Raw genomic sequence first — 10,126 nt, 5'->3', positions numbered from 1 at the left:
ACATATACAGTAAGTTCAAGTCAAATTTAGCTAGGTCACTTTAACCTTAAAGGTCATATGAGTTATTTTACCTAATTGACTTGATCTGGTATAATTTGACCGATTTGGATTATCAAGTAATTTAACCTTTTTGGTTAGATAGTCATAATGAGAAATTTTGATTTTAACCTGCAATTTTTATAAACCCTAGTCATCGATTTCATCATTGTCAATGTCTAATTCCACCATATTCGGTCACCTATTTGTTCCTAATGACCCTAATTTATGTTTTCTTGCACTTTTCCAACATCCTAGATGATTTTGACATTGGAATTTAGCTGCAAATTCATGGTAGAGACAAGAATCGCAAACATAAGCTTGATGAATCACTACTACTTTCTTTGACCACCAATTCAACTCCTATTATGGGTAATTATTTGGCGTGAGCTTGCAGCCCACATCGGTGGTAACTCAGGAGATGTTGTCACTTGTATTCGCCACAAAATTACGGTTGATGTCTATAGTTGTTTCCAATGACAATTTTTAAGACTCAATCAAGCCAAAAATAGATACTATTATGTGAAATTTGATTTACCTAATATAAAATACAGTCTCTAATTGGCACAATTTTTTATTATTGATCCATAATTCTAGTATTTTATTTTTTAATTGATTGAAAATCGTCAATTGAAATTAAATTTCAAACCCTAAATTCAATTTTAAAATTCAAATTCTATCATCAATGACATTCCTATCTAATACCACAAGTTGTAATTAAAATTCTATTTAATCGTATTTACGCATATAATATAAAATACGGAATGATAGATTAATTTAAATACAAGATTACAATAGGATTATACAAAAATTCAACAAGCTATGCATTTGAATCCATCCCGAAAATTATTGTATGTAGTGACTAATCTTCTTATCCGAAAACCTCCATGATGATGACTTTCAGTGAGAAAAGTTGTTGTGTTAAGAGTTTCAGAAATATGATCTAACCAGAGATTATTAGACTATTCATCATGGGTTAATAACCCAAAAACTTACCGTAAATCATTTATTATGATTATAAATTGTAGAGTGTTTGAATTATTTTTATTGATCATCTTAATTTATTCATAAATTGTTATCAAATTATTTATTTTTCTGATTTTATTAAACTAAAATTTTAATTGACGTTAGCTTTATAGAAAAGAAGAGTTTGGTCTATTTATTTTTCTTAGAAATGTGATGACAAAACAACATGATTAGAACATTTCTTCACAAGAAATTTTGTTAATGTGTAGACGATTAGGCTTTTAAATTTCCCTTGTTCCAGAAATTCTAATTTGAGATAGTTTCAAATAAAAATTAAATGTGGAAGTCATGGGGTAAAGAATTTAAAGATTGATTGATCCTCCATATTTTGATCATCAACGCAAGGAGTTCTCCAAATAAAACAGGGGAAAAAAAACGTAATAACATCAGATCAAAGAGTTGTATGCATACAGTACAGTTGAAATCTTACGAGTCACAAAATCCTGTTTTGTTTTCTTCATATAATATAAAATTGTATCCAAGGGAGCAGGTTTTGAATGGGTTACAAATTAAAACTGAAAAAATTATTACTAATCTGAGGGATTGTCTAACCCTACGTCAATATTATGGTACGAAGTCTTGCGCTTTCGAAACTTTCGTCACCAAAGACGTTTCCCATTTAACTTCTCCATTACTCTCTTCCCTTTGAATCGGGGATTGTTCTGCAAGCTTTGAATGTAAAACTACCGACAATTACACGTACAAAATAACATTGATCTAACTATTTTAATATCAATCTCTCACTGTATAAGAAATTCAGTGATGTTTTTAACAGGAGCCATGTTCTTTATGATTGAAATGCCCGCGTCAAGAGCAAATATGGGAACGAAAAGTACAAATTTTTGAAGTAATACTTCCAGTTTCTTTCCTGTTCACATGGTGTCTGCATGTGTTTGTGTTGTTAGTGAGGGGAAGGTAGTCCTATATAGACCAACATAGCGTGTTGGGCTTGAAAGCGGTTGCGTCTTTGGACTTTCCAAAAGGTTGGTCTGAAGCTGACGGTTACTTGGCAGGGATGTAATTAGGGTATATCCATTGCTTAATTTTTAAAATATTAATTAAAACCCAAAAGACATATTCAGACAACGTTAGTCCATTTTCAAACATTCAGGAGCTCAGTTTTAAAAATTTAAATACTTATTTATTATTAAATTTTATTATTAATATAAAGAGAAAAATAATAATTTAATGTTTTTATTTTTAAAAATAAAAATTTATTTTCTTTTCTCATTTTAATTTTGAAAATTGATAATTTTTTATCTTAATTTTAAAAATAATTTTTTCCTTATCATTTAATATTTTCATATTTTAGAGTTAACAACCGTTCTTCAAAGTTCAAAACATTATAGTTATACTCTAACAAAATACATCTTCAAAGTTCAAAACACTATTCTTTCTAATAATTTATTTTAACACGCCGTTAATCTCATCAATGGCATCCTCTCTCTCTCTAGTGGTTTTCCAATGAAAAAAAAACACAAAAACATTGCCAAAATTGACACAAAGTCATTGCACAGATCTATGTGTTGACTGATGCACAAATTGATCAGATTTTAATTGATAATTTCATTTTTGTATGACTAATCTATGCATCAGCTGGAATGATCAATTTGCTTGTTATTTTTTATGATCGAAATCATGTTATTGAGAATTTTAATAGAGAAAATTATCATCCACTTCCTAAAGATAGCAATTATTGGCCTTATATGCCATTGACTATATATATATATATATATATATATATATATATATATATATATATATATATATATATATATATAAGAGTATATGCTTTAGGTATTACTTGTATTTTCTGCCTGTAAACATCAGACAATTGGGGTTGTGGAAATCACTAGAATTGCAAATTAAAGAAAGTAATCAAATATTCAAAATTTTATTGTTGAATCGGTCGATATGATTATAAAAAGGGTGTTTAGAGTGTTTATATATTATTTAGTATTGATATTGTATCTTGTAATATATATATATATATATATATATATATATATATATATATATATATAGAGAGAGAGAGAGAGAGAGAGAGAGAAATATTATCAAGGCGAACAAAACCGATGATATCAAGGAGATTGAACTTTCGTCACCACTTATGTAATCAAACAAGGTTTCCAAATTTTGCAATATTTTTAATGAAAACTTGTAAGACTGGATTTAATTAACAAGGAGGTAATATTACCAGGCCAGGCCGACATTTGTATTATTTTCAAATAATAAATGGTTGGGTTTAAAAATTAACAACAACTCAATTCTGCAGCCAGCTTCTCTATAAACTTCTGCAGCCACTAACAAGGTCAAGCGGACACCAAAGAAAACTCTTCATTTGTTCGTCATGGCTAATCCAATTCCTGTGCCTCTATTTGAAAAAGTTTTTCCTAAAAACACATACCAAAGAGCTATTGATGTCACTATCTTATTCCTTCTCTTTTGCCTCTTAATCTATCGTCTCCTGTCTCTCAACAACCATGGAGTTGCTTGGTTTCTCGCTTTCATATGCGAGTTATGGTTCGCCATCAATTGGGTTATCATTGTTTGCACCAGATGGACTCCTATGCTGTACAAACCATTTCCTCAACGCCTCCAGCAATGGTACTAACAAATCAAAACACATATTTAAATTTGTATAATTGTTCTTATATTAATTAGTTTTAATTGGCCAGGATGCCGGAACTTCCACCGGTGGATGTATTTGTAACAACGGCTGATCCTGTGCTAGAGCCACCTATCCTCACAGTGAACACTGTGCTATCTTTGTTAGCAGTTGATTATCCAGCTAACAAACTGGCTTGCTATGTCTCCGATGACGGCTGCTCACCTCTAATCTTCTATTCTCTAGTTGAAGCCACTCAATTTGCAAAGCTTTGGGCGCCATTCTGTAGGAAATACAATGTTCAAGTAAGAGCTCCCTTTCGGTACTTCTTGGATGAGTCTAAACCGTCCAGTGCAAGTTCTAGGGCTTTCCAACAAGAATGGAAATATATGAAGGTAAAAGAGAGGTTTTAATTATGACAATTCACTCAAAGAAAAATATTTTACAAGAAAGAACTTATTATCAAACACAATCGTGAACAAATATCCAGCGTCTGTATATTTTATTCATATTTCTCTCTCTCTCTCTCTCTCTTTCTCTCTCTATATATATATATACTTAATGAATACAGTCTTGTATGTTGAGTGGACGTTATTGTCTTGTACGATTATTTAGTTAATTTATATGTCCTTTTTTTTCACAGGAAGAGTATGAGCAGCTTAGCAGACGCATAGAGAATGCAACGCAGCAGCCTTTTCCTATTGCTTTAACTGGCGAGTTGGCCGTTTTCTCTGATACTGAGTTGCGAAACCACCCGACAATTGTCAAGGTAGCCACCGTTTAAGCTGTACGCATAGTCAACTCTATGACACTCAACATATTTTGTGCCTTCCACTGGTACTTTGGTTAATCAGATTGACTTGTTAGCAGTACTAATATAGATGTAATCTAGTGGTTAATGTTTTTAAAATTTAACTAATGATCAAATCAGGTGTATCATTGATTTATAGTTTAATTAATCCAATTGAAAAATCAATCGATTCAATTTATTATTAAATTATAATAAATATATTTTATTTAAAAATTTATAAAAAATAAAATCAATCAAAATGTTTATATTTATGGAGATTAGAACATATCATTTTTAAAAAGTAACAATTATTTATTTGATTTTAATAAAGTAATTAAAATAAAAAAAACCTCAGTTTTATAATATAAAAAACATAATTCTATAAATTATTGACTATAGAACACATTTTAATGAATATAAGATACTTTTTTATTTTATTTTTGATCTTTTTTTCTTACAAATTTTAAAAATTCATCTAATCTAATAAAAATAATCAAATTACTAAAAATAATTAAAATTTCAAAAAAGTTCAAAATTTTGGTCAAATCCAGTTTTGATCGGTTCATCTGGTCAAATCTAATTTTGATCAGATTTGACCAAGTAAATGAAAAAATTGTTTTTTATATTAACTGGATCAGATTTAGAGCTAATTCCTAGTTCAATCAGTTGAATCAGTTGGTTCAATCTAATTTTAAAATTATTGCTGATGATCAAACCTCTCTCGACCCAAAGGATTCAATTTAACCAGATTAATCCTCTTTTAGGTCCTATGGGAGAACAAGGAGGGTCTGACAGATGGGGTGCCACATTTAATTTATGTATCGAGAGAGAAGAGGCCAAAGAATCCCCATTATTACAAAGCAGGAGCTATGAATGTACTGGTAAGTTGTGCTTTTTCCTCCAGGCCACACAAACGCAATCTGCAAACTAATATTTTATGATTTTAATTTCTAATTTGGTATGCGAAATAGACTAGAGTGTCCGGGTTGATGACAAATGCTCCTTTCATGCTTAATCTGGACTGCGACATGTTTGTCAACAACACTGAGATCTTTCGACAGGCTATGTGTCTCATGCTCGGTTCTAACAGTGAAAAAGACTGCGCATTTATTCAGTGTCCACAATTATTCTATGATAGGCCACAAGACATGCTGCTCTTGCAAGAAGTGAGTAATGTTTCTTTCTTGAACTTAGAAATGAAAAAATTATCTGTTCATTTAACTCTACCTAAGAATACTTGAGCTACGGTGTAGAGATTCTAATTCTGTAACGTACAATTTGTTTACTGTTTTGCTTATGATATATCATAGTATGTGGGGAAAGGAATAGTGGGAATTCAGGGACCTTACTACGCAGGTACAGGATGTTTTCATAGACGAAAAGTTATCTATGGTCTATGGCCAGATGAAGTCAAAAATCAAGGTAAAGATGTAAATTAAAGTTAGTTTATCACACGCACACCCAAAAAATAAAAATTAACAAGATATAGACTACTTTTTTTCTCCAATATTTCTGACTTCATTTACAGGAAAATTATCCGATAATGCATTACTGAAAGAATGTGGAAATTCAAAGGAGTTTATCACATCAGCCGTTCATGCGTTGAAAGGGAAGAAAGTTGATTTTCCCCGCAACCCGTCTAAATCTCTTGAGGCGGCTCTCCAAGTTGCAAGTTGTAGCTATGAGTACGGCACTGCCTGGGGTAAAAAGGTGAGGAGAAAACACATCAAATGGATCAAAATTGAAATTTAAGTTCACAAAAGTACTAAAATTTGAAGTAATGGTGACATCTAATATTACATGGCGGTGGTTTTGTATCAGTTTGGGTGGATGTATGGATCTCTAGTAGAAGATATCTTAACAGGGTTGACCATCCATATAAAAGGGTGGAGATCAGGATATTGCTCACCAGACCCTCCAGCCTTTCTAGGATGTGCTCCACCTAACGGACCGGCAGTGATGGTTCAACAGAAGAGATGGGCAACTGGACTACTTGAAATATTTTTCAGCAAACACAATCCAATAATTGGTACTCTCAAAGGCAAGCTCCAATTCAGGCAGTGCCTGGCGTATATGTATGTCCTTCTGTGGGGCTTCCGTTCCATTTTTGAGCTTTGTTATGCCACTCTGCCAGCCTACTGCATCCTCACCAACTCCAATTTCTTGCCCAAGGTAAGGCCAATGGACTTATATAGCAGTCATGAACATGGCCTGCTCATTGTCATTTACCGGCTCTGCTGGATGATTGCTGTTTTGTCATTTTTCCATCGTTATCATAGATAACTATTCAATGAATTATACGTGTAACCTTAAAACTTCAAAATAAGCAAAACTTCTATTTACTTTTATTTAGATAACTTGCTCTAACAACCGTGTACGATATGTTTATATTGGCAATCTTTAATGCTAGCTATCACATCGACCGTGCATCTCAATTTACAAATTTTCATTTTTTGAATTGTTTAACATGTTGCTAAATTGTGCAGGTACAAGACCCGGGTATATATTTTATTGTGGCTCCTTTTGTGATGTACCATCTGTATACTCTATCAGAGTTCATTCGAACTGGTTTCTCAGTTTATTCTTGGTGGGTTGGCCAATGTATGGCAAGAATTGTGGCAATGACTGCGTGGTTGTTTGGAGTTATAAATGCGATACTGGAGCTCATAGGATTATCTGAGATAGTTTTTGAAATTACAGAGAAAGGTCTATCGACTTCTGGTGATGATGAAGGTAAATTTGTGTTTGATGAGTCGCCGGTTTTTGTGTCAGTGACGACGGTTGTGCTGGTGCACCTGATCGCATTGGGTAACTGCTTGTTGGGCTCACAACCACTGCCAGGCCTAGCTGAATTCTTTTGCAGCGTGTTTGTGTTGGTAGCAGTTTGGCCGTTTGTAGAAGGTCTGTTTAGGAAAGGAAAATATGGGATCCCCTTAAACACCATTTTTAAATCTGCTGCTCTAGCATTATTTTTTGTATATTTGTGTAAACTGTAAAAGAAGGTCCTGGGATTGAGCTGATAAATGTTGCTTTTACTCGATGAAAGAAATTTGATGGAATCATAATCGCATTGCCCTTGTCATTTGACACCAAATATATGCATAAAAACTCTCATATTTCTTTGAATTCGTTTTCATATTTGTTGAAGATTCCAGTGTCTCTTACCCAAGAAAAAAATATCTTGACAATTTTTCCACATTATTATGTTACTATGGTGATTGCTTCTTGGACTTGTGTCATTACTGGGTTAACGAGGAACGATTGTTTCGTGGTAGCAATTAAGTTTGTAGAGAATATAAATGTGAACGATAATGAAACCAAATGAAATAAGGCTAGTTTTATTATTGCACTCTTTCCATGCAGCGGTTTAGTTTGAGGGAGGTGGTCTTGGACTATATTTAGGGAAGCAAGTTCTTGGATATATTGTGAGGAATGAAAGTTGGATAAGTTCTTTGTAAGCACAATAGGTGTGTTGTCTGTGCTTGGTTGAATATGAACCAAATCTAAGTTCAAGTGCCCCTTTGGCTCTATTTCAACTCAAATGAAAAGTAATTCAATTCTAGTTCGACTTAAATGAAAGATTGTTCAATTCAAGTTCAGTTAAGGTTGTTTGAGTTTCATTTAAATAAAAATGATTTAGTCAAAGTTCGATTTGAGTTTTTAATTCGATTCTATGACTTAGATTCATAATTTAAATTCGTAAGACATTAACAAAATAATATTATTTTATTTATTAATAGAGAAAAAGATATCGTTTTAATAATTGTTTAACGTAATTTGAATCAAGTCATAAGCTAAGTTTGAATTGAATTGAGTCATTCATTCAGCTTATGAGCCAAAATCAAGTTAAACTCTTTTTAGCTCAAATTTGACTTAGATTTAAAAATGAGTCAAATCTCTTGGCTCGAACTCAATTTGAATTTGAGTTAAATGAATTCAAATCGAATCAAATAAGTCAAGTCGACTTTCAAGCTTGAGTTAGCTTGATTCAGGTCTAACCCTAGTTTGGGCTAGAAGATTGTATTTGAAATGCAATCATTATTTGCTAGCTAGTAATGGTAGAGGGAAGGAGGCAATGGACATGTTTAAAGATGAAAAAGTCATGTTTTAATTTTATTCAACTTAATTTACATATAGAATATAAAATACCAAATTATAGATCAATTTGAATACCAAATTAAATTTTGCATTCATAGAGCCCTTAATAATCACCTGAAAATTATTGTATGCAGTGACTGGTCTTCCTTTCTTAAAACCTCTTTAATGACAACTTTCAATAGAAAAATTGTTGTGTTAGAGTTTCAAAGATAAGAGCTAGCCAATTTGTCTAATAACTCAAAAACTTGCTCTGAACTGTCAACCTAAATCATAAATTGGGGAGTGTATTAGAGTTGACCTTATTAATCGCTTTAAACTAATTCATAAACCGTCATTGAACTATCTAATTATCTAATTTTATTAAGCCAAAACTTTAATTAATATTAGTTTATATTAAAAATATCTCTAACATTCTCCCACTTGGTCACTATAAATTATTTTAATATTATATTAAGAAAAAAAATTGTTAACTCCAATTACTTTAAGTGACTATTATTTTATGAAAATAAAATAGTTTAAAGATATATAATACTACAATTACAAATCCAATTACCATAAATTCTAATAATGGACTAAGACATTATTGATATTTTATATCAACATAAAATCATCTATGATCACAATTACTAGTAATTAAATCAACACAGATCAATGATCTGAAATATAACAAAAATTACACCCAATCAAGTGATACCAAATAGTATTATGTTTGTATCGGTTTTTTTTTAATTTATCTTTAACCCTTACGTTTTTAAAGTAAAACAAGATAAATTCATTTGCTTCTAATGAAATATATATATTCAATCCTTACTCGATATATTATGAAACATACACATACAATTATCATGTTTAAGAGAAAGCTAAGTCTTAAAACACATGTTATATTTTAATCGTGTTAGAGTATCATAACAAGTGATAAAACACTCAGTAGATTAGAGTACCCAACATACATAAATCAATTCATATATATCCCCTTTCTAATTCTATCTCACATTCTCTATCTCAAAAGCTCTAGTCATCTAAGGTTCAACTCTACCCCATCTTGAATGACCAAAAATGCTAGTATGCACACAAAATATATCTCATCTATGGTGAAAAGCATGTTATCTGTCATTCTCTTATGTCATCATTCTAAGTTGACTAGATAGACTGAGGTAGAGATTTAGTACCCTTGTTATGTGACTCATTTATAAAGCTATTTGTGTCCTAGTTATCAATCAATAGACTCTTAGTCCTATCATATCATACTAGAGACATCAATCGATGGACTTACTATATCCTGGTATGTATAAACTCTCATTACTGGTATACACAATAATGGACACCAATCGATGGACTATCTTATCACCCTACTATGGCACAAGCTTGTGTCACAGATGCCCCAATGCGACAACATTTTCAAAAACATATCTCAGATTATATGTTTTTTCATGGGTGATATCTCATCTTATATTATACAAGAACTCTCATTTTCTCACATGCACTCTCGAAGTAATTAGGTCTCACATGTGTTCTATAAGATCTTTATATCTCTATCAGTCATCCAATAAACCAAAAATTGTTTTTCT

The 10,126-nt window shown here is 31.7% G+C and overlaps 1 protein-coding gene across 1 annotated transcript; it reads left to right on the top strand.

The window, feature by feature from the left end:
• The first annotated feature begins 3,318 nt into the window (after positions 1 to 3,318).
• On the top strand, positions 3,319 to 7,607 carry LOC123196166 (cellulose synthase-like protein B4). The gene is made up of 9 exons (XM_044610072.1): positions 3,319 to 3,669; positions 3,741 to 4,065; positions 4,314 to 4,439; positions 5,225 to 5,341; positions 5,432 to 5,626; positions 5,771 to 5,882; positions 5,989 to 6,170; positions 6,282 to 6,632; positions 6,947 to 7,607. Exons 1-9 carry the CDS (start codon positions 3,413 to 3,415, stop codon positions 7,454 to 7,456), a joined length of 2,175 nt encoding a protein of 724 aa, XP_044466007.1. The 5' UTR covers positions 3,319 to 3,412; the 3' UTR covers positions 7,457 to 7,607.
• The last annotated feature ends 2,519 nt before the right edge of the window (positions 7,608 to 10,126 follow it).

This window comes from Mangifera indica, chromosome 14 (assembly GCF_011075055.1).
Source record: "Mangifera indica cultivar Alphonso chromosome 14, CATAS_Mindica_2.1, whole genome shotgun sequence".
NCBI lineage: Eukaryota > Viridiplantae > Streptophyta > Magnoliopsida > Sapindales > Anacardiaceae > Mangifera > Mangifera indica.
This window is presented reverse-complemented; position numbering and strand designations above follow the sequence as displayed.